Here is a 26,498-nt window from a genome sequence, read left to right on the forward strand (position 1 = left end):
GCAGCACCTGATACAGAAAATTATTGCCTTGCTTTGAGGGCGCACTTCCCATAGTGTTACTAAGCCGGGCAATATGAGGTGTATGATAACAAATGACATGATAACCTGATAATTATACATTTTTTCCTTGCTTGTAGTAATAATTTTAAGAGAGATAACAACCAGAATGGCAACAAAGAATGTTCTATGTTATGTAAATGTTTTAGTGGCAGGGTTCTATTTAAGCCACACGCTTGATTAATTTTGCATTTGTTGTAAACAAAGAAAATTGTTCAAATTTGATGTCAGTGATTTTAAACACATTTAGGTTGCTGATGTACCACACATGCAGAAAATTTTGAACATTTGAACAAGTGCAGATTTGTCATTTACGAAAACAATAAAATTCTAATTTTAGGTTCTAGATATATAATTTTAAAATGAACTTGGAAAGTGAAATTATTTCTCAGATGGAATTACTTGCGGTTGATGAACACTTTCCAGCTGTATAAATGCATTCAACTAAACACCCTTGGACTGTTGTATATCGCCCTCTACAGTCTGTACAGGGAAATTTGTTTATAGGCTACACACCACAATTAGATATCCATCCATATCTAAGATCACATTGGCACATCATATATTATATTTTTGAGCTTTATTGACTTCTTTAAGTTTGAGATTATATCATTTGTCTTGAATATAAAATTAATTAATTGTTTTGCCAATAAGTGAAAATTCCAATTTTCACTTATCTTCACCTGAAAATTCACGAATTCAAATCCAAAGAACATGATCAAATATCATAATAGTGACATTAAATATTAGTGAAGAATAATACCTCTACAGTATTTGAAATTAGGGACTGTTTAATATACTATACTGATACAATGTTGCATGGTTGTATCAGCTCAGAGCACAAGAGAAACATTTTTAACTGTTTGATTTGAAAACTGTGGATAACACTAATTTCAATTTTGTCCATAATAACATTCACCGTTTTTTCAGTTAAACAGTATTTTTGTTCTGGTGTATTCTGCGCTCAACTCTGTGCATAGATTTAACTATTTATGCAAGGTTTGTGTTTTATGACATTCTACAACTTCCAGAATTTTACACTTGCAAATATTGTAAATTGTAAATACAAAGTGTTTCAGCAATAAATGGAGTTTACGTTGGAATATTGAACAAGTGATTTGCGAGTTTTCCATTTCAAGTTTTTTCCCATTCATGTTCTATTTCATGTTGGAATGTGGCCAACCGAACACAACCAAAAGACTGAGCAAGGTCAGAACAAGAGGAGACACAAGATGTATTTTTGCAGTCTGCAGAACAAAATGTAGCATTATGGCAACAAAGAGTGGCCTTTGAGGATAAAGTAGATCATATGGTACTTACCACTGGTAATCTTGGTGGTATTGCAGGTTCTAGTTGGAAAAAACACACATTTATTTGTAAATTCATCATGTGATATGTTTTATTTGATTACTAAAGTAATGTCTTTTAAAATGACAACAATTGAACATTCTTTTGGCTCAATTAAAAACAAATTCTATATCCTGAAAGAATTTACATTTAAATTAACAAGTAAATGTTTGGACCTGAATGAACTGAATGGATATATAAAGCCAAATAGAAGGGCTATACAAAAGGAGAAAAGCAGAGTTTAATAACCCTCACAAAACTTTGACAAATTATGTCTGTATTGGAGGGGAAAAAATGTCATAAACCAAAAAACATCTACCACAATGACTTATGGGTAAATTGAATCAACACTCATTGTCAAAATATGACATCATATATCAGACAGAGAAATGTGTTCAAATAGATTTTAGTACTGATTGAAATTGCTGCAGTCAATTAACACACCATGTCATTTTCAATATGGGTCCCATGTGATGGATACAACATGTGTGAAATCACAGTCCCTCTATAGACTCAAAACTGTAGTTAATTGACGGTTTGTTTACATGAAATTCAAATGTGTGTTGCATACCAACAGCGCCACCAAAGTTCAAAAACTGAAATGCTTTTACTGAATAAGATGTGCACATACTGTTTTAATTTCACTTATTTCGCTGACTGGAAAATGCTCTAAATTAAAACCCTGTGAATATGTAAAATTTAGCATAGAACACATTATCTAAATGATAAAACTGTGAATTTAAAACCCACTGAATATGCCTGAAATGGTAAATCAGCGAAATTTAAACCCAGTGAAAATTAGTCATTTTACAGTACTGCATGATAACATCTTCCATTGCTATGATTCTTACCTGCATCGTCTGGCTGCAAATATAAATCGTCTTGTTCATCTTCTTCTACAAAAAAATACAACACACAAAATTTAATTGCGCTCTTGAATTTTGAGAGAGAATTCCTGTGTATTCCACAAGACATGTATAATCATGTACGATAACTGTAGATACAGATACTGGTTTTGTTTTAATTTTGTTATTTTTGTTAAAAAGTAAAATTCACTAAAGACCCAGTGAAATTGCTCAAAATAGTGAAATTAAATGCCAGCGAAATTTAAATGGTTTTACAGTATGATTTTTTTTATTGTTGTTGAATTTTATCCAGTGAATGCAGAACTATGTAGCTAATTTTGCAAGATTTATGTGAAAGAGATGATTGATATGGCATGGGTGAAAGGAACAGCGCAAACATGCGACAGAAACGTATACAATCACTGTTAAAATATTTGTTAGTAATGATGTCACTAAGATCTCCTATAAATATTTCTCTGTGTAAGTTGCCAAGATCTAAGACTCATTGATTGACCTTTTTGTTTTTCTGGTTCTTGAAGTGATTCAGGTAAAATCTAGGATAGAACCCTATTGCCGTAGATACAATTACAGGATATTATTGAGAACTGATATAATCATAGCACGGGAAACAGATTCAAATGTGGACAATGTGCACAGACAGTAATGACAATTTCCTGCTGACTGCATTACTTCGCTGTGGTTTTCAGCGATTTGTTGTTGTCTGTTGCTAATCTAATTTTTGTTTATATACCTTACTAAATACTAAATAATTTAATCACATGACCTAATACATTTATAAACTAAGCTACACAATGTGACAGGGATGGTAGTCATGGCAACCCTCATGAAATTCCTCACAACATATCTCATGCTGAAAATTCAATAGTTTTAAATATTGACAAACTTACCTGGCAATCGGTAATCAAATTGTTCATTCTAGAACAGAAAGAATTTGTTATGGGTTATAATTTTTGAAATGCCATAAATTTTTACACTAACAACATTTTGCTTATTTTAATCTAATTTTTTTACATTTTTTTTTTTAATTTTTGAATTGATAAAAAGTGAATTAATTTTCCAAAAGGCGACACTAAAATTGTCATTGGTTTTCAAATAATAACTTGCCATAAAAATAAATAGACAAACAAGCAAATTAACAGTCAATTTACAGACAGTACTAGTTTGGTTTAACAAATCAAGAATTGTACTTGGAATGCTACCTCCTAGCAGTTACAAAAATAATTTTAATTTGAGCTTGTTTATTAAAAGAAATAAAAACATCAGTATCACAGATAATAAGTAGTGATAAGTAAATAATAAGTAAATTCATAGTTACCACAGAATTGCCAGGTTGCCAGTGTCCTGAAAAAAAAAAAAAAATAAAAAAATTCAGATCTCTGAACATGGCAGACAAAATCTATAAAACCTTGAGAGTGATATCATGACTGAATATGCAAATGACATGTGCAAGTTAAAAAGCATATATACAGTCGGTAACTGTATTCCTGATGCCAAGTTTAGGAATACAAGACAGAGCTGTGCTTCCTATCATAACATTGTAGCAAAGGTCACACAAAATTCACATCGTATCGTGAATAATTCTCAGTCACTGGCTTTCACCTAACTGACTAACAATTACTTTTAACAATTACAGGATGCCAAATTCTTCTGAAAACATACAAATGAGCAATAAAAATTAAAAAAAGGTAAAAGTGCTTCGTAAGATGGCACTGATTGGCTCATATAGAAGCTTTGTGAATGATCAAAATTAATCTGATTGGTTATTAAAATCAAAGAGTTGTGAATCTGAGAATTGCATCAATCTCAGGCACTAGTCATGTTGCCGCACAAACCAACACTTCAGTAAATATGAGAATAATATTGTTGCCGTAAATGTACATTTGGTGAGTCCTACATGATGAGAATATGTCCAGAGCAACCAATGTTAGATAAGTGCTGAATTACTGGTGCACAACAAAGCCTTATCTGAGGGGAAGAAGAGCTCATAGGTTTGCAGTAATGGTGTTTGATAGAACGGTGAGGTTATCAAGCTGCTATACTGTGTTTAGATAAACAGAAAAATACTCGTAATGTACCCGTAGATACTGAAATTATATAACGTTACTTTAGTTATTATATAGTTCAAATTCGTACCTGCGTCTTCATCAGGATCATCAGGAGGAAAATCATAATCTGGTTGATCATCATCTTCTTCCCCATCACTCTGTAAATTACATTAAATAATAGTACATAATTATTACATTAATTAATAATTAAAAATTCTTCTATTGATTTGAATCATTCTGGACTAATAGATACAGTATGGTGTTAAAATATGGTGTGTTCAAGTCCATTTGAATCAGGTAAAAAAAACAAACATTAAATTTGACCACATGTGCCAACTACAATGTATATAGATTTACATTTTCTGTGAAAAAATCAACGAAGTCACATAAACAAGATTCAAAATAACACAACCCAGCAGTACCTGAAAATCTGATCCCCAACCTCCATCTGAAAAACAAAACAAAGAAACATTTATCACACGAACGTTGAAGACCTTTAAATGGCATGGCGTGTTACTGATTTCGAAAATGTGAACTATAGAGGGTGCAACATAAATGAGACAGGATGAACTATAGGTGGCGCCACCTACAATGCTATCAATTGAATCATCAACAAGTATTGTAAAATACTTTATTTTAGCTGCTTAGCTGCAATTAATTCCCCTGAAAAGGCATTTTGACTGTCTGTATGAAGTATAGTTTCACTGATTTTTGGTGAGTTGAATGTAAAATACAGGACAAATGGTATTTTCACTAAAACATGCCTTCAGCGAAAAAGGCGAAAAAATAACAAAGTTCTTTACAGTACTTCTGCATGTACATTATTACACAATGAAATCACAATCATTCTCACCAAACTAGGTTCTCCTATTCAAAATCATTTCACAAAATTTGTCTTAATATTATAAATAATCTCAATTTCACTACATCATGATTTTAGTTGCAGAAAAAAGTGATCAGTTGTGAATATATTTTTGTACCTTCATCATCATTATAGTCCTTGGGTGCTGGTGCTGGTGCAGGAGACGATTTATCACTTCTGAAAACAATAATGCAACTAAGTTAGGCTAAACCATTTGATAGCTGGGGGTGTATAGGTGGTGGCGAGATGAAGGTGTTTGGAGTAACTGTAAATGAAGACAATACTTGATCAAACCAGCATGCATTAAACATTACACTTTATTAAATCCGATTATCGTCGAACTCTTTAAGTGTATTTTACTCAACAAGAAGAAATATGTTGACCTTTGACCTCTCATCGCCATTGCAAGTTTTCACACTACATGACAGTATAGTTGTTAATTTCAACGACTGATGTTAATCAAAATTGAATATTTTGTTTTATCAAAACCAAATTTATGTTGAAATCAGTAACAAATTACAGAAAATGAGGAGGTATGTTAGTCACGATTTTGAAAAAAAACATGTGGCTGTGGAAGGTTTGAAAATTACAATCGTAGTGTTTATAGTAATTAACTAAAACTAAGCGAAATATTCTAACTTTTTGTTGAGCCTAATTTATCTTGGTGAAGCTAATTTATCTTGGTGAAGCTAATTTATCTCGGTGAAGCTAATTTATCTCGGTGAAGCTAATTTATCTCGGTGAAGCTAATTTATCTCGGTGAAGCTAATTTATCCTGGTGAAGCTAATTTATCTTGGTGAAGCTAATTTTTCTTGGTGAAGCTAATTTATCTTGGTGAAGCTAATTTATCTTGGTGAAGCTAATTTATCTTGGTGAAGCTAATTTATCTTGGTGAAGCTAATTTATCTCGGTGAAGCTAATTTATCTTGTTGAGCCTAATTTATCTTGGTGAAGCTAATTTATCTTGGTGAAGCTAATTTATCTTGGTGAAGCTAATTTATCTTGGTGAAGCTAATTTATCTTGGTGAAGCTAATTTATCTTGGTGAAGCTAATTTATCTCGGTGAAGCTAATATATCTCGGTGAAGCTAATTTATCTCGGTGAAGCTCATTTATCTTGGTGAAGCTAATTTATCTTGGTGAAGCTAATTTATCTTGGTGAAGCTAATTTATCTTGGTGAAGCTAATTTATCTTGGTGAAGCTAATTTATCTTGGTGAAGCTAATTTATCTTGGTGAAGCTAATATATCTTGGTGAAGCTAATTCCTGGAACAACAGATAACTATAATTTATATTTTTACTTCTGCTTATGGTTCGTTAGGTTATTAAATCAGACAAAGTTCAAGTTTTTGAAACTATACATTTAAAAACTATTCCATATTAATCATTTATAACTAAGCTTTATGACTAATTACTGCAAAATATTATGTGGTGTGGATCAAATACGACAGAATATTATTGTGGCTAACACAACAGGAAAATGCAGATATCACGGCATATCATATGACAAATACTGGTAGATATAAATAAAAAACAAATTCTAGAAGTATTATCAGATTGCAGTACAATCTGTTGGGATTGATTTCACCAATGTTGGGATTGATTTCACCGATGTTGGGATTGATTTCACCGATGTTGCTTCTTAAAATGTTTTTAAAAAGTAAAACAAACATTTCAAGCCATTTAACAGTTTTGTTATGATAATAGAGAAAACATACTTCATATACTCACACAATGAATTCTTTTCTATGTCACTAACTCAGTCGTAATCCTTTGGGAGGGCACGTACCGAGTGGGATACTTGCCCAAAAATATGACCCTTTCCCCCAACGATCGCACAGGGCAAGATAACAGGCAAATATGATACTAGATTTACTTTTTGTTGTTGTTGTATTTATAAATTTTATTGGAGTTTTTGCACTGAAATTAACATTTTACATACCTGGTTTGTAAATTACAAATTGCAATTAATCTACATATTGTGCTAGATTTACTTACCCTAGACGTTTTAGTAATCCTTTATCTCTATTTCTTGACTTGTTAATCTGTTTTAGTAATGATCTGTTGAGAGATTATCAGATTAAACATATGTCACCACTATTATCGACTATTACGACTAATGTACTGCCATGGAAATTGAAGATGAGACCAACTTACAAACAGAAAAGAAATTTATTTTTAAACATCGCAGCAAAAGTTTATTAAAAATTTCACTGTTTTGACGAAAAACAACAAATTCTAATGAGGTCAGATATATTGCATTTTCATGTTAGCAAAGTACATAGAAAAATGTATCTGCATAAGACAGTAACTTCCAGACCTAACACAATAAGCCAAAAAATAAAAAATAAATAAAATTAATTTAAATATCTTTCCTTGTTCCGTCCAAATTCCATTATGCTATTTTCTCCAGAAATACTTAAACTTTATTTCTTACTTTTATAGCTTTATCAATCCTAGTCGTGTTGTATTTTGGTTGTCTTAGTGTTTCTTTCTGAATCAGTGTTGTGGCAATAAAGATGTTATGAGAACAGAATTGCAATGGAATACACCATTTGTATAAGCAGCACTTGCTAAGTGCTTCTGCTGTCGTGTATGCTTATCCACTTGTGTTTTTTCTCATTGATTCTATTTGTTGTTGTTTATTCAGATTTATTCATTCTTGCTCGAAATTTAGTTATATTATTAGATCATGTTTTGCTTTATCTATTCGTCTTTATTTTGTTCAATTACAAGTAGTATTAGCTGAGATATAGCCAGTAGAAGTTATTACATGTCAAGATTTCACACTTCAATACATGTATCTCTATTATAAATTAACACAGAGTCGAGTTACATAAGCCATTTAATAATAATCAATAGACAGCATGAATGCAATAGGAATCAGTTGCAAGGGCGATTTTAAGCCAATGTATCAATATTGAAAACCTATCACTGTGTCTCCCTCTTATTTTAATCCATAGGTGTGAATCCTACTGAACCCTATAAAAGGGGCATTCTATCGTGTATTCATCAGTTGCCTTCTTGTTACATTGTAGTTTCTTTGTTGTAACATTGCCATAATAAACAGTGTATTGTTTAAATGTACATTACGCTTCCTTTATTATACTCTACAATCCAATACATGCAGTTTGAACCTGATCGAATGTGAGCGAATATCATCCACATCTGCAAGGTCAAAACAACTCAGCTTGACTGTGAAGTTGTTTTTGGACCCGGCACATGAAAAACATCCACCAATTGAAATAATATTAAAGGAAATATCAACCCAAACAACATAATGACCCCTGAAGAAAAAAGCTCTACAAATGTAAGAGAATGCAATTTACATTTTTTTTATATCACTTTTCATCAATATTATGTAGTCAGCCATCTTGATTTTCAAGCAAAGGATTATGGGTAAAGTATGACATCATAGAATCTGTTGTCAGAAATTGAGAAAATGATTTCATCTATAACTTCAAAAGTTTAACTTCAAATTGGCTGAAAGTTTAGAGATTGGTAGCATACATGTACTGGGGCAATCCATGTTTATAAAATAGTTGTCATGGAAACAGAACTGAAAATTTAGCAATATCTTCACTTCATGTGTATTTGTAATATTCTAATTTCCACTACTATAATTATATACATAAGCAATATGCACAATGAAAATTTGAACTAATTCGCATCAGTATTTCTCATGTTATAGATAATTTTCTTAATGTTTGACAACAGATTCTATGATGTCATACTTTACCCATAATCTTTTGCTTGAGAATCAAGATGGCTGACTACATAATAATGATATAAAGTTGAATATCTAGAGAATGAAAAGTGATATAAATTGCATTCTCCTACATTTGTGGACCTTTTTCTTCAGGGTCATTATGTTGCTTAGATTGATGTTTCCTTTAATGTTGTGATTGTTGTCCTTTATATACTCTTTGTTTTGTCTTGTCGCTTGAAGGATTGAATTAAATAATATAATCTGCTGAATAAATCATTATTATGATTATATTATAATCACAGTGCATAGACAACTCTGAACTCAGACAGCAACTAGACAGAGGTCACATTATTTACAACAGTTCATAGAAATCTAATAATAGTAACGTATTAAATTCATATTTACTTTAGTTTTTTTTCAGGAAACTGATGGTTCATGGAATTTATTTCCTGTTCTGTGATCGTCTAGAAAAAAGACAGAATTAATAAAATCAGAAACTAGCAACAGTAGTGCAGTGGTTGTTGATAGGGGAACTCCTATATTGGGCAGACCTCAAGTTCATATCCTAATGGGGAGGATTGCTGGTAGTGGGGTGACACTGAACACAAAGACAGGATATCTACATTTGGGTTAGTTTGCCAAGATAACATGGTGAAGGTCACAGTTCCAGAATTATTTGCTGTCATTGGCATAACCTTAGTTAACCTTTTCACCACCAGACTTTTTCGTCCAAATTTTTCTGCACTTTTTAATTACATTCTTCAATATTTCTGGAAATAAACCCTAATTTTGGAGCCAACAGACAAGATTTGCGTCAATATTCAGTTTTTACTCAAAATATTTTGCTATTTTGGTACCAATCTTCTGAAAGAAAGTGCAGACTATAAACAGGACTATTTTGTGATGAAAAGAGGGAACTGCAGGTGGTGAAAGTAGCAGTACTTAGGTGAAACAGAAGTGCAATGATGGTCTCAATAATCCAGAATGTAATAAATGCAATTTTTGACTACATGATAGTGAGATGAAAAGAGGGAAAAGAGGGAAGTCTGCAGGTGCTTGTGCTAAACTTGGTCTACATGTAGTTGATTATATTGTAATTATGATATCAAGACACTGTCACATAAAAGTAGTAAATGTGGATACAATTTCTGTGGCAAAATGCACTATATATACAATTAACAAACAATTAGTATATCAGACATGACAGAAATATTTAAAAGAAAAACATTAGAAACTACTATCAATAATTAAGGGTGACGTGTGGTGAACATTTCTCTCCTGAAATGTATTACATGATTGACCATCTAAATGTATGACTGTGTTCCACAAGTCTACTGTCTGGGCACTTAATTAGTGACTGACTGACAGCATTACCGGAACCCAGAAAATAATATCAGAAATAACATTCTCAACTTAACAATCTATACCCAAAACTCATTTGTTGCTTGATTTCCTGAGTGACAGTAAAAATAGTACATGGAATTTTGTTTTGCTTATTTATAATTTGATTCTATGGTTTTGGTTACCATGGTATTTTTATTATGACAATTAATCATGGACTTACCAAAAGTTTCACGCCATCACATCGGTAGCCTTTGAATGCCAGTACAAACTCACCATATCCTGCCTGAGGGGAGAAAGATCATTTTTATACACTCATGTAAATTACAGAGGTGATTCTATAATCAAAATAAGTAATATTTTAATGATTTAGTGTACTACAAATAAAAGTTTTTATTTATGTGCACTATAACATAACTGAACTCAAGAACATACATGCCAAGTTCACTTAGTTTTTAATAACTTAAGTCACATGACCATATAGGATTATTTAATATATAAAGCGCTGCTTGAATGGTTCTCCCAATATGATATTCATGCATTTTTAATGAGATTGCATGACCATATATGGCCATTAATTTTGTTGATCAGATCTAGTGTGCAATATCTTCAATAAAGAACTGGTTGAACGTCATTATCTGCAATAATACTCCTGATATGATTTTGTATGGCCATACGTATGGACACTGGTAATCACTAAAAGTGTAATGATCACTTGAGGGCTAATAATTCCAATAAATCGATCAGTACTACAGTATTTATTATTATTTTTTTCATTGTTATTTCCCAATGAAAAACACTAGTTGTGAAACTGTGAAATCGTACTATTTTTTGGGAATTTTGGTTCTGGAAATAACATTTGGAAAGAATGTACATGTATTCTTGATGCCATAATATTTTATTTTTACATTTAAGATAAAAATGGATTATTGAAATGGACAATGCTTTGATTCTACTATGGCTATGCTTTACAACTTCTGTTTATTTTAGAAAAAAGTAGAGATGAAAAAGCAGGAACAAAATAATAATAAATAGTAATATTATAATTATTTGAATTTTCAACTCTCAAGTGATTGTGACAATTCTATAGCCAATCACAGTCCTCATTTTAAAATATTTTAAAACTACTTATAAAGTGATAGCATACTCTCTCTATCTAAACTGAATGTTTTAATTGGAATAAATAAACCACAACAAGTACAAAGAAAAAAATGTATGTTATTGGAAGTTTGACTCAGCAAATGCAGATATGGCAATGTTCAAGTGCTTGTTGTAAATCTTTGTATTGCCATAACATCTTCACTTCCGCTTTGATTTTCTAAGAATTAAAAGAGAAATATTCGCTGAATTGACGATCTCTTATTCATTGACCTGAACAACCATGAAAAATATACGATGAGAGAGAATGATCGCATTGCGTCACTTTAAGATATAACCCTCCAACAACTTACTGCTCTTAGCCATAATGTTACTTCGTCCGTTGACCACTTCTGCAATACGCTGGGACCTGGAAGATTTTTAGAAGCCATCTCGATGATAATTTAAATAAATTGCTAGTGTTTCACCGCTTTAACGACGAATTTACACAGGGATGCTGGAAACACAAAACGCGATGTTCACAACACTTCATCAAACTATAAACTTACTTCCTTAACTTCCTTGTTCAAAATAAGTTTTCTGCGCAACAATTTGCGCACGTCGATCATGACCTTTCACTCAGACACAATCAGCTGATTTGCAAGTCTGATGACGATCAACGTGAGAGTCGAGCGTACTTTTATTCGAGTATGAAATGTAAGTTTATCGTTGATGACTGTTTGATGCACCACTGCCATATCACAAGAATATATATGATCTATTTAAATTCAGTATAATTTGTTGTTGTTCAAATTCTGCTAGAAAATTACTTAGTTCATATAATGAAGATCGATTACATTTGTACATTTATTAGATTTCTAATTCTGTGCACGTAACGTTAATGATTGTACTGTGTAATCATGATCGAGTTGGGGGGGGGGGGGTACTCACGATAAGGGGTGCAGCACGAACCTCTAGACCATGAGCTGTTGAACTATCACTTTTATCAAGTGAGTGTTGAACCACAGTTAGCTGTCATTCGCCATGAGGACAGTCCTGTAGGTTGGCTTCCTTCCGCTGATCATTCGATGGGGGCTACCTACAACAACTTAAATATTTCAACCGGGTAACAAACTCTGATAACACATTACTAAGAGAAGCCTACTTAGTAAACAAGAATGTAAAAAGTAAATGGTTTACAAGTGTAGAAACCCTCATGCAAGATTTAGATGTTGTCACCATTGTAAACTCAAGTGAAAAAATAATTAAGAAAAATTTAGACTTTATTCATAAAAAAATAAACAAATCATTTGAGAACCAATGGATCTTAGACATGCATAATGATAATAGAAAACTAACCTTGGCTAAAAACAAACTAAGAACATACAGACTTTTCAAACAAGATTTAAAAATTGAAAATTACCTAATTAATATGCAGAACCATGGTCTTAGAAGGTTAATTGCAAAATTCAGGACAAGCAACCATGACCTTAAAATTGAGAAAGGCAGACATAATAATGTGCGGCTGGATAAAAGAACATGTGATATGTGCAGCCAAAATATAGTTGAGGATGAGCAACATTTTGTAATGAAATGTCCAGCTTACAGTCACCATAGGGACAAATTATTCCTGACTGCACAAAATAAAATTCCAAATTTTGATAAAGAAAATAGTCAGAATAAATTCATTTTGATTATGGCAAACCATACTCTAGCACCAGCCTTAGCTGTCTTCTTAAAAAACAGCTATGGAACAAAACAGCAACAACTATCAGTGTATTAGGCCACATTCTGTGTTCATTCTATATTCTGTATTCACCATTGGCTGCAAATTGTATTTTTTTGTTTTTGACTTGTTTTTTTTTTTTTTTTTTAGAAAAGTTTTTATTTTTTGTTTTCTTTTTTAGATTGTAGTTTTTTTTGTTTTTTTTTAATTTCTTTCTGTAAGACCCTTTTTATCCTTTCCTAAGGATTTTATGCGTCTAATAAAAAAATATATACAGGACTGTACTCGGGGCTAAGGGGTACTAATGCTGACAACGGCAGATGTACTCGGAAAATTCGAAATTAATCTTATTTTAAATAAAGTGAATGGTACCCTTGTCCCCACCACTTTTATTGTCTTTGCATGTATGCACCGTCGGTGTTGAGGACGGTGATGTATGCCAGTAATATATTGGATTAAATAATTGCAAATAATTGCACTGATTTTTAACTTATAATATGTTAGAGGGCAGTTGTCATCACAGCATATGCATCAAATTCTGTGTCAACTATGCATTTTACACACAATGTGTAAGTAGCATGGGACCCATATTGAACAAAATGCATCACAACGACCATTGCTATCATTTTATTTCACTTACACTCACAAAAAAAATTACTAAGAGAAAGAAGGATTATTGGGTTAACCTTGTAAACGTTTGACACAAGGCAGTGCTACTATAATAGAACCACATCTAATACAATTTCATGTTGTCAAGAATTGCATTTTTTGTATGCTGGGCTATTGAGATTTGACCAACGTTGCACTTCTGTCATAACTAAGCACTTATACTTGCACACAGTGATGTTTTTTTCAATAAAATAAAATATAATAGGAGTGTGTAAATGGCGAAATCTGTGTTACCGTGAAAACTGGGTTACCGCAACATAATCAAGGGACTTGTGACCCTTGTAGGCACCCTCTTGTAACACTGGTAATAATTATCACCAGTCTGGGTTCATTGTCGGATGCAATATGCCAACAATCAGCATTGACTAGTCAAAATTGCAATATGATTTGTCTTGATATAAACTGCGCCGAAAATGAAATTTCGCATGCTTGCATTTCACATTATTCTTTGTGTTTCTTTATGATGGCAAGAGGGCATCGAAGGTGCACTTAAAGATACTTTGAGAAAACCGACTAGAGATTGTTAATGCATACACTACTGGTCGCGATGTTTGTTTGCTTTGAATAGTTTTCTGCGGTTATCCGATTTTTGTATTTTTGACCCGCATACAAGAAAATTCATTCCCAAGTTCTCAGTGACAGTTGTAAAGCTTGTTTTTGTCGGTGTGCTAGCGATCGATTGTCCGCTATTCTTGTCCATTTTGAAAGAATGTAAATTTATATGTACACTCCGCCTATCAAATCCATCAAAATTAAAGGGTGGTTGTCATTGTGTCGCTCATGTGTGACATTTGTGTTGATAAACATTGATCTTTCCCACAGTTCAATGCGCTCATCTAATGAAAATCCCAAGTACAAGTTTATAGCTGGGTGCGACATGCACCAATCTTTTGAAGCTCAGTAACATCCTGGTTTGTACACGTTAGTGTGCTCAACAGTCAAGGTCTTTGTATATATAAGTCCCATATCTCGCACATGGTATGACAACAACCGCCTTTTAATAAATAAAGTAACATGTCAATCAAACTTACATCTATGATTGATGAATATTTTTCAGGGATTTGTCAAAATTGGGTGAAACCATTCTACACTGTGATGTCAACATCAATAAGCGTGTTAACGTAGGATGGAACAGCAATGTACAAGTTTATCTATGCGCGTTGTTGAACTCTGGTGGTGGTATTCTTCATTTGCAAAATACATCCCACGAGAATGATGACGTCAACTTTAAGTCGCTCGACACGTGGTGGAGCGGGGTTGAACAACAGTTGAGATGGGTCTTATCTGAGGATGACATCTGTAATTTTATTGATCTGGTTGGAAGCTTCAATGATCCAGACTTGTACGTCTTCGTGAAAGGTGCCGATCACATCTGTACGGTTCACTATCATGCTAGAGTTCCTACAGACACCGCAACGCTGTTTCTCAGCTACCACACTGTCATGAAACTGATGATGCAGCAGGATGGTCAAGTTGGTTGTCTGTCAAAGTTACGACCGTTTCCCAACGAATTTCAATACGGTAAACAGATTGCTGGCATCCCTCAAGAGACCATGCAGATTCAATTTAAGTTCCTGAGTAGTGATAAAGATGTACGGACAGAACCGATCGCCGATCGCATCAGTTGGTTCATTCGGCGATACGTCTCGGCCTTCGCTAATCATGCTGGGGGTCATATTATCTTTGGTGTGGAAGACAAAACATGTCAGGTTTACGGAGAAGAGATACCAGACGAGGCAACCAAATATGACATCATCGACAAAGTAGAGGAGAGAATGAAAAAAACGATTTGGGTGCACCTGAAACAACGCGTCCAGAGAGGTATACATTGGGATATTGGATTCTATCCGGTACTCAATACTCCGGAAGGAATCACTGGTTCACGGGTTGTTGTGGTGGTGTCCGTGGTCAAGTACCCAGGCCTTGTTTACACACAATGTCCAGAGAGCTATCATATTGTTAATGGGAAAGTAGAACAGTTGTCATTCACAGACTGGAGGTCTAATCTAATGATGCAAATCACAGGTAAGAGGGGGCGGGTAATTTTTGGATAATTGTACTGTAAAACTTTAGCTGGAATCAATTTTCACTGATTTTAGATGTTTTGTACGGTATTTATTTTCTATAATTTTTGACAAGTTGAATTTAAAATATAGCAAGAAAGGTATTTTCGCTGGATTTTATTTTCACTGAATCATTCCGTCAGCAAAAATAGCAGAAATTAATTCTAAGCGAAAATAAAGTATTTTGTATAGTACACATATGTACATGTATGTACAAAATTAAACCATCATATTTATTCAGTAATTCTTGCAAAATAACCCACATCGAGTTCATTCCCAGTTTTTCAAATTTGTTGTTATGTCTACATGTAGCACTAAGCAAAACAGAATTGTACTTCATTTAATGCAAAAATATATATATACATGTATATTTATAAGATACAAAAACAAAATCTTGTTGTAATGAGTTACTACCTTTTAATATTACTTTTATCAGGATGAAATTTCAATCAAAAAATTTAATCCATTTTAAATGTTGCCTTTTGTCATCTTTCATACCACAAACTATCAAAACCTTTTTCAATATTTTTACAAGAATTTGGATCAAAACTTGTAGTTAACATAAAAATAAAAACAAAGTTATTTTAGAGAATACTTAAAATTGCACAGCGTTTGGCAACATTTTGGCAGGAAATATTTTGCTGTTCAAGAAGTTTAACATGGTAGAAAAATCATCAAAGTTAATTATCAAATTTGTTTAAATTGGATGACCTGGGTGGTCCCATGCTAACTGATAATTTAAAGCTATTGCTATTTAAAGTTTCAATGAAATACAAATTTAAAATATAAATTTTAACCAAATATAATATCTTGTGATTTTCCCATACTGATGAAAATAGCAACTGGTATTAATGGAATGGAAAGTTGGTAAATAATATGCAAATTAAGCTAATTAATATGCACAAATTGGTTCTAAAATAAGAACTTGCAATTGCTCCATAGTAACTGATTAATGAATTCATCTGATTCAATTTTTAATTGAGATGTAATGCTGCACAGCTATTAGTTTTATTGATATTCATTTGATAAAAAAAGATTGAAAATCTGACAATTGGAAGAAAGATTAGCATTGTGTGGATGGAAAATTAGTTTTATTATTGTATTTTGTTGTTATTTTTCAGATATAGATGAACTGAAATATAAATATCATCGTCTGGAAATTCAGAGTCCTAGATGCGTTCCGGTCTACATGCTGCATGACACCATCACTGTAATTCAAGAGAAACACTTTAAACGTTTGTACTGGTTTATTTCAATCTTTAATATTTAATATTTACAGCAGAATGCTTTATTTTCACATACAATGGTTGTCAAGATCATTCAGAGTGAAGGTTTTTGCCATTCAAGTATTGTCTCGTAATTACGTCCACTGTTCGGTTTACCATGGTTACATATTACAGAGGACGCAATGACAGACAAAAACTAGTCTTGCGGCTCACTCGCACTCAACATGATCTTGGCGACTATTTGTATCTTAATTATTAGGGTAAATATTTTTGCAAAAATCAGCAAAAATAAAAATTATTGAAAATTCCCCCTTTCATTGTTTACCCTCATTGATTATATGTAAATCAGTCACGTTTTGTCAACCAAAATAAACAGCTTTTCAGAGATAATAAATCAATCCACTGTAATGAGTATAACCAATGTTTTTATATTTTAAGGGTATGCAACTCACATGATATGCCGTGAATATTCCAATATGAAGACGATAACTTGCACTCTGACTCCTCCCTTTGTTTTCTATCAGTTAAAGAAGATACCATATCCTGTTTTCCGACTGGATTTCTACAAAGACTGTCTTCAAAGCCAGCCAGGGAATGGCTGCAGAAATTTATCTCTCAGTGTACTATGTCGGGCATCATGATACTGTTGTCATGGACTTTATTTGATGCCTCCATGGTTACCAAACCAAAGGATGCAGTTTGTGATGTTCTTCTCCTGACAAAAACAGGAATCATACTTATCACTTTGGTTGAGGGCGCTGTAACCAGTAAAACGGAACATTATAGCGTTCAACTTGGAGCCAAATTAAAACAAAGAATAGTGTTAGATGGAGGCTGTCGTGAAAAGTTTAATATCATTTGTCTTGCTTTTAGTTGTCTTGAGAAGGTTCCAGGTAATTACATCCTTGAAAACCACTGTCTGGAGCAGTATCACATCACTGAAGACAAAATCCAGGCACTTCTTCACAGCATAGTTGTTGTCATGGCAACATTCACACCAATGATCAATGAATCATGGCTTAAAGAAAAGTCTTTTCTTCTAACATTCAGTCCGCAACAGTTTGAGTTGCTATGGCTATACCGCCAGCACAAGGAACTATGGGTATATGGTCCTCCAGGTTCAGGAAAGACTCTCTCAGCCATTTGTTTTATCAAAGGGCTGCTAAAAACTGGTTGCCATGGTGATGAAGTACTGTACTTATGTGAAAATCAACCTCTGTGTGACAATATTAGGTAAGCTACTATTCTTAATTTGATGCCTTGTCTGTTGCTAGGTAGGTTACGTTGCTAGGTAGGTTACATTGCTAGGTAGGTTACATTGCTAGGTAGGTTACGTTTGCGCAAAAAGAATTACCAGTACATTGCGTTTCTGGGTAATTCAGGAATCAGGAATTGGACATTATTGTAAACATGGAAGTTTTTTAAGTAATTAACCAGGTCTAGTGCAATGGTTGTGATCTACGGTGAGGAAATTTTAAAAACTAGAAAAAATGTTTATAGGATGCGTTTGCAATAAACGAAAATTCATCCAGTAGCATAACTACCTAATGTTACTAAGTAACATTACTGGTACTACGCAAGTGATATAGCCACAAGTTGCATGCACATATCAATTAAACATAGGCATCCCACAACGCATAGTCTGTAACTATAGTGAACTGACATGACTGAGCTTATCAGCTTTTTATGAAGTCTGCAGTACATCATTTATGAATATGCACCATTAGTAGAAAAAAATATTAACCATTTCTTTCATTTGTATCTGTATTTTTTTTAAATCAATGGTGGGATTGTTATCATATTGTACCACAGGATCATACCCATATATATTTGTTTAATAAGATTTATTTTTATTTAACAGAAAACTCAATATATGTCAAGCAGTTTGCAGAAGGAAGTTTCTTGCAGACTACAATTCTAGCAGTGAGAAAGGCAGTTGCTATGAGAACATAAAACACATTGTTATTGATGAAGCTCAGAATTTCAAAGATTGGGATGGTGATTGGTACAGGTTAGCAAATCACATCGTCAGGAGAGGTGAGGATGGTGCCGGTCACCATGGTTACCTTTGGGTTTTTGTTGACACAAATCTGCAGGTGCACAAGTTCAACACAGGTATGCCAGATTTGACCCACAAGATAACATTTGGGCTTACACAAATAATCAGATGCTCGGGTGAGCTGTTTGGTTTTGCGTCCAAATTTCTTCAAAGTCATTATGATGAAGTTGATTCGTTGGACACTAGTTTAGCTCATGATTACCCTGGTGAAAAAGTGAAATTCTTGTCATCGCACAATGCAGATATTGACACTCTACTACCAAATCTTGTCCGTGAATATACCCAGCGTGGTTACCATGCCAGCGATGTGGCAATTCTCTTCAGCAAGAAACAAGAAGCAGAGGAGCGAAGTGACTTACCCGTAGGAGAAGCCACTACTGTAGACAGCGTCAAGCACTTCAGTGGTTTAAGCAAACCAGTCGTTATAGCTGTGCACCCAAAGATCAATCCACAGACAGGAGATTATAACAAATTCATGCTTAATCTCATTTCTAGAGCATCATCACAATTAATTATTATCTCTGCATCAGACAATGATAAATCTCAACTGATGGACAAATATAACGACTGATGGACAAGTAAATGACCATTCAATAGTTTAATATTATATTGATATTGCTGGTAACCAGTTGATTTGTGCAATGTTTGCATAAAATGTTGAACTTTACATATGTGAAGCTTTTTGTGATCGAATGAGAGTATTTTTGAAGTAGACGCCAAGTATTACTTTGTTTTTCATATGCCTGAACTTGCGTGTTCTATAAATTATAATGTGAATGTATTTTTAAATGTAATTAGTTATATTTTGATACGCTGTTTATGATTATGACTTTTTTTAGTAATTACAGAGATTGTAAAAGCCTGTATTAAAAATTTGCATAGTTAAGAGCGTAGAGACAAGAAAAAAAGGGAATAATGTATCATATGCTAATTTAATGAGATATTGCATAATGAGACTTGAAATGAACAGTACAATTGATGTGGAAATTGCCAAGGATTGCGTTGATAGCTAGTAAATATTATTAAGTGGCAGGAAATGAAACTGTGAATCACTCAGGAACAATCAGCTGAAGGAAGGATAGTATAACGTTGAATATTGTCAAAGTTATGACTATTTTGTTTCACAAAAATTAAACTGCGTCACATAGTACATACGATGTTGATGGCAGATTTTGAAGTTTATTTCAGAACTTAATTTTAACGAAGAAAATTCATGAGTAATTTTTGTGTGGAAAACTATGAAGTTAAAAAAACTTAGATTGGATGATGAGTGAGCGTTCTACATAATACTGTAAAATACTTTATTTTAGCTGGAATTAATATTCGCTGAAAACACTTTTAAATTTCAGGAATTTACTTTAGGTATATTCTCTGGATTTTATTTTCACTGAAACATTTCTTCAGGAAAAATAGTGAAAATTAATTCCAAGCGAAAATAAAGTATTTTACAGTACAAAGGATCTGATGAAAAAAAATAGACTTTGATTTTGAAAATTCAAGTTAAAGTGAAGGCTCAATCAGTGATTGAAATTTGTGTGCATAGCCTACATTAGTTTAATGAATTACACTTAACACATCAAAATAGTAATGAGCCATCGAATAACAATACTTCATCACATAAATGTGAGTTGTTGTTCAATGAACATTTCGTCAAGTGAACTACTGTTATCATAGATGAGGACATCAGCACTATCCATGTATAAACATTGTATATATTCTTTCACATTTTGAAATACATATGTATCTAATAAAGTATAGGCCACTCCCAATTTCCCAAAAGGCAATAACACCCTCTATGTTGAATATTTCAACTTGATTAATAGGTATTAGCGCCCTCTAGTGTTGAATAAATGTTATCAATGCTGTACAACACAGTGGTAGCTATGCTCAAATTTTCATTCACGTAAAAAAATACAGGTAAGATTTATGAATAGTTTATAATATTTATGTAATACAATGTAGGGTAAGTTTATTATTAATTTATCTTGTAATAAATATATTGAAGCGATATTACATCCGTGTCATTTTTAAGTACTAGTAGTACTGAAGTACAGCAAATTTGATTTTGTATATGCAACACTTTGAGCTTTCAGCCCCAGACATGTCCCCTGAATGTTGGTGGACATGTGTTTTATAATAGAAAATTGCTAATATCCCCGTTTTACAACTTGAAACCATACTTACATGTACCTTTCACAAATCGATATAGAGTATCGATTGAACTTTTAGGCATGGTTCAACTTTGACCGTAAATTTAAAATAGGCGGGACTTGATACAAGAGGGGTGCCACCTAGCTTGATCATCAGTTTCAAATTCCAGACGAGTTTAAAACCAAACTTACCTTACACTAATTGATATAAAGTATTGATCAAAAAGTTGGGCAGAGTACAAAAGCACACCTAGGTTGTGGGTAATATGTTTAGAGTCCAAACCAACGAAAATATTTATTTCCAAAAGTCCAGTGTATACATATATGCAATTGCTCCTTTGAGTAGAGTTTTGAAAGCCATGATTAAACAACAGAGAGATAACACATAATCAAGACATTTTGAATAGGTATAGATTTGGAATAGTGTGGATCAATCAAGAGGTGGGAAATGAATTTGCATTCTTCGCAAATTTTGCTCAAAGAATTAGGAACATGTGGCAACAGAAATGAGCCGCCTAAATTTGTTCTGCCAGGTAAAACGACACTATACTGTAGAAAAATATATTATCAGTGTAAGTGTGAACAAACATAGGAAATCTTTATCAAGGCTTTGTTGCTCGAGTCACCAATTAGCAATAGAATCTGACCGTTTGCATAATGTAGATCGTTTTGAAAGGAAATGTGTATTATGCAATAGCGGAATAATTGAAGATGAATTACATCTAATTTTCGAATGTCCCATATACCAGGCCTACAGAGACGAGCTATAACCTTGTTGGTCATTACATGACCAGGGACACCACACCTTCATAAAATTAATGGCAAGTGAGTTACCCATTACACTTTGTAATTTGTCAAAATTTCTGTATCAAGCTTTTAAGTTAAGGTTAGAGGCACTAAAATTAACCTCTCGATGGGCAGTATTTTATATTACAGTTAATTTATGTATTTATGTATTATTATTGTTTTCAAGAAATGTATACATGTACTTGAGATTGTGATGGGCCGGTGGCTTTGTATGGCAATATAGTTTATTTATTAACTGTTATTAAACAACAGAGAGACTGGAGGTATATGATTTCAATACTAGTATATGAACATTTTATTTTTACTCAGGCTCTTTCCATTGTAGTAATGTAATTTCCATTTAAAGCACGCAGTCTGACACTATCAACTTTCTTCACTTTGGCATTGTTATGGGAACCAGAACTAGAAATTGGTGAAGTTCACTGAAGTAGACATGGATTATACCTGTTGATAGTTTTTAAGGGAAGGAAGGATTGTGCCTTGGTGTTGAAGGAGACAATATAGATGGTTGTGATGGGAGTTATGAAAGAATGGATGGGGGTAGTGAGAGGATCCATTGAACATGAAGTTCTTTCTAATTTGAAGTGTGTGTAGATGTAAATCCGTGGACTTGTTCAAAATTTGTCAATGTCAACAGCATTACCTATCCCAGATTGACGAACACTTTGTACCATCTATCGCAGATTGACGAACACTTTGTACCATCTATCCCAGATTGACGAACACTTTGTACCATCTATCCCAGATTGACGAACACTTTGTACCATCTATCCCAGATTGACAAACACTTTGTACCATCTATCCCAGATTGACGAACACTTTGTACCATCTATCCCAGATTGACAAACACTTTGTACCATCTATCCCAGATTGACGAACACTTTGTACCATCTATCGCAGATTGACGAACACTTTGTACCATCTATCCCAGATTGACGAACACTTTGTACCATCTATCCCAGATTGACGAACACTTTGTACCATCTATCCCAGATTGACAAACACTTTGTACCATCTATCCCAGATTGACGAACACTTTGTACCATCTATCCCAGATTGACAAACACTTTGTACCATCTATCCCAGATTGACGAACACTTTGTACCATCTATCCCAGATTGACGAACACTTTGTACCATCTATCCCAGATTGACGAACACTTTGTACCATCTATCCCAGATTGACGAACACTTTGTACCATCTATCCCAGATTGACAAACACTTTGTACCATCTATCCCAGATTGACGAACACTTTGTACCATCTATCCCAGATTGACAAACACTTTGTACCATCTATCCCAGATTGACAAACACTTTGTACCATCTATCCCAGATTGACGAACACTTTGTACCATCTATCCCAGATTGACGAACACTTTGTACCATCTATCCCAGATTGACGAACACTTTGTACCATCTATCCCAGATTGACAAACACTTTGTACCATCTATCCCAGATTGACGAACACTTTGTACCATCTATCCCAGATTGACAACACTTTGTACCATCTATCCCAGATTAACAACACTTTGTACCATCTATCCCAGATTGACAAACACTTTGTACCATCTATCCCAGATTGACGAACACTTTGTACCATCTATCCCAGATTGACAAACACTTTGTACCATCTATCCCAGATTGACAAACACTTTGTACCATCTATCCCAGATTGACAAACACTTTGTACCATCTATCCCAGATTGACGAACACTTTGTACCATCTATCCCAGATTGACGAACACTTTGTACCATCTATCCCAGAATGACAAACACTTTGTACCATCTATCCCAGATTGACGAACACTTTGTACCATCTATCCCAGATTGACAACACTTTGTACCATCTATCCCAGATTGACAAACACTTTGTACCATCTATCCCAGATTGACAAACACTTTGTACCATCTATCCCAGATTGACGAACACTTTGTACCATCTATCCCAGAATGACAAACACTTTGTACCATCTATCCCAGATTGACGAACACTTTGTACCATCTATCCCAGATTGACAACACTTTGTACCATCTATCCCAGATTGACGAACACTTTGTACCATCTATCCCAGATTGACAACACTTTGTACCATCTATCCCAGATTGACAAACACTTTGTACCATCTATCCCAGATTGACGAACACTTTGTACCATCTATCCCAGATTGACAAACACTTTGTACCATCTATCCCGGATTGACGAACACTTTGTACCATCTATCCCAGATTGACAAACACTTTGTACCATCTATCCCAGATTGACAAACACTTTGTATCATCTATCCCAGATTGACGAACACTTTGTACCATCTATCCCAGATTGACAAACACTTTGTACCATCTATCGCAGATTGACGAACACTTTGTACCATCTATCCCAGATTGACAAACACTTTGTACCATCTATCCCAGATTGACAACACTTTGTACCATCTATCCCAGATTAACAAACACTTTGTACCATCTATCCCAGATTGACGAACACTTTGTACCATCTATCCCAGATTGACAACACTTTGTACCATCTATCCCAGATTGACAAACACTTTGTACCATCTATCCCAGATTGACGAACACTTTGTACCATCTATCCCAGATTGACAACACTTTGTACCATCTATCCCAGATTAACAACACTTTGTACCATCTATCCCAGATTGACAAACACTTTGTACCATCTATCCCAGATTGACGAACACTTTGTACCATCTATCCCAGATTGACGAACACTTTGTACCATCTATCCCAGATTGACAAACACTTTGTACCATCTATCCCAGATTGACGAACACTTTGTACCATCTATCCCAGATTGACGAACACTTTGTACCATCTATCCCAGATTGACAAACACTTTGTACCATCTATCCCAGATTGACGAACACTTTGTACCATCTATCCCAGATTGACAAACACTTTGTACCATCTATCCCAGATTGACAAACACTTTGTACCATCTATCCCAGATTGACAAACACTTTGTACCATCTATCCCAGATTGACAAACACTTTCTACCATCTATCCCAGATTGACAAACACTTTGTACCATCTATCCCAGATTGACAACACTTTGTACCATCTATCCCAGATTGACGAACACTTTGTACCATCTATCCCAGATTGACGAACACTTTGTACCATCTATCCCAGATTGACAAACACTTTGTACCATCTATCCCAGATTGACGAACACTTTGTACCATCTATCCCAGATTGACAACACTTTGTACCATCTATCCCAGATTAACAACACTTTGTACCATCTATCCCAGATTGACAAACACTTTGTACCATCTATCCCAGATTGACGAACACTTTGTACCATCTATCCCAGATTGACGAACACTTTGTACCATCTATCCCAGATTGACGAACACTTTGTACCATCTATCCCAGATTGACGAACACTTTGTACCATCTATCCCAGATTGACGAACACTTTGTACCATCTATCCCAGATTGACAAACACTTTGTACCATCTATCCCAGATTGACGAACACTTTGTACCATCTATCCCAGATTGACAAACACTTTGTACCATCTATCCCAGATTGACGAACACTTTGTACCATCTATCCCAGATTGACAACACTTTGTACCATCTATCCCAGATTGACAAACACTTTGTACCATCTATCCCAGATTGACAAACACTTTGTACCATCTATCCCAGATTGACAACACTTTGTACCATCTATCCCAGATTAACAACACTTTGTACCATCTATCCCAGATTGACAAACACTTTGTACCATCTATCCCAGATTGACGAACACTTTGTACCATCTATCCCAGATTGACGAACACTTTGTACCATCTATCCCAGATTGACGAACACTTTGTACCATCTATCCCAGATTGACAAACACTTTGTACCATCTATCCCAGATTGACAAACACTTTGTACCATCTATCCCAGATTAACAAACACTTTGTACCATCTATCCCAGATTAACAAACACTTTGTACCATCTATCCCAGATTGACAAACACTTTGTACCATCTATCCCAGATTGACAAACACTTTGTACCATCTATCCCAGATTGACAAACACTTTGTACCATCTATCCCAGATTGACAAACACTTTGTACCATCTATCCCAGATTGACAAACACTTTCTACCATCTATCCCAGATTGACGAACACTTTGTACCATCTATCCCAGATTGACAACACTTTGTACCATCTATCCCAGATTAACAACACTTTGTACCATCTATCCCAGATTGACGAACACTTTGTACCATCTATCCCAGATTGACGAACACTTTGTACCATCTATCCCAGATTGACAACACTTTGTACCATCTATCCCAGATTGACAAACACTTTGTACCATCTATCCCAGATTGACGAACACTTTCTACCATCTATCCCAGATTGACAAACACTTTGTACCATCTATCGCAGATTGACAACACTTTGTACCATCTATCCCAGATTGACAAACACTTTGTACCATCTATCCCAGATTGACGAACACTTTGT

General features: G+C 34.2%; 2 protein-coding genes across 2 annotated transcripts in view; one reads left to right on the forward strand and one right to left on the reverse strand.

Annotated features, from left to right (window-relative positions):
* Window positions 1–11,891, reverse strand: part of LOC102806532 (uncharacterized) — a 54,911-nt gene extending 43,020 nt beyond the window's left edge. The window contains exons 1-11 of the mRNA XM_006819981.3: window positions 11,679–11,891; window positions 10,451–10,513; window positions 9,292–9,350; window positions 7,176–7,238; window positions 5,296–5,354; window positions 4,738–4,763; window positions 4,404–4,473; window positions 3,586–3,611; window positions 3,158–3,185; window positions 2,256–2,300; window positions 1,378–1,406 (exon numbers count right to left, since the gene is read on the reverse strand). Of these exons, the coding sequence (XP_006820044.3) occupies window positions 1,378–1,406; window positions 2,256–2,300; window positions 3,158–3,185; window positions 3,586–3,611; window positions 4,404–4,473; window positions 4,738–4,763; window positions 5,296–5,354; window positions 7,176–7,238; window positions 9,292–9,350; window positions 10,451–10,513; window positions 11,679–11,756 (546 nt within the window). The 5' untranslated portion in view covers window positions 11,757–11,891. The remainder of the gene's footprint in view (window positions 1–1,377; window positions 1,407–2,255; window positions 2,301–3,157; window positions 3,186–3,585; window positions 3,612–4,403; window positions 4,474–4,737; window positions 4,764–5,295; window positions 5,355–7,175; window positions 7,239–9,291; window positions 9,351–10,450; window positions 10,514–11,678) is intronic.
* A 59-nt stretch (window positions 11,892–11,950) lies between these two features.
* On the forward strand, window positions 11,951–21,058 carry LOC102806638 (schlafen family member 5-like). The gene is made up of 5 exons (XM_006819982.3): window positions 11,951–12,021; window positions 14,757–15,724; window positions 16,884–16,997; window positions 17,513–18,221; window positions 18,850–21,058. Coding segments are annotated over exons 1-5 (2,562 nt in total). The 5' UTR covers window positions 11,951–12,019; the 3' UTR covers window positions 19,619–21,058.
* The last annotated feature ends 5,440 nt before the right edge of the window (window positions 21,059–26,498 follow it).

Source organism: Saccoglossus kowalevskii, chromosome 10 (assembly GCF_978046115.1).
Source record: "Saccoglossus kowalevskii chromosome 10, keSacKowa6.1, whole genome shotgun sequence".
Lineage (NCBI taxonomy): Eukaryota > Metazoa > Hemichordata > Enteropneusta > Harrimaniidae > Saccoglossus > Saccoglossus kowalevskii.

Bases quoted from the DNA above. Each gene is read 5' to 3' on its own strand.
- LOC102806638 (XM_006819982.3), top strand. The intron at 15,725-16,883 runs GTAAGAGGGGGC...GTTATTTTTCAG, and splicing joins TCTAATGATGCAAATCACAG to ATATAGATGAACTGAAATAT. The intron at 16,998-17,512 runs GTTTGTACTGGT...GTTTTCTATCAG, and splicing joins TCAAGAGAAACACTTTAAAC to TTAAAGAAGATACCATATCC.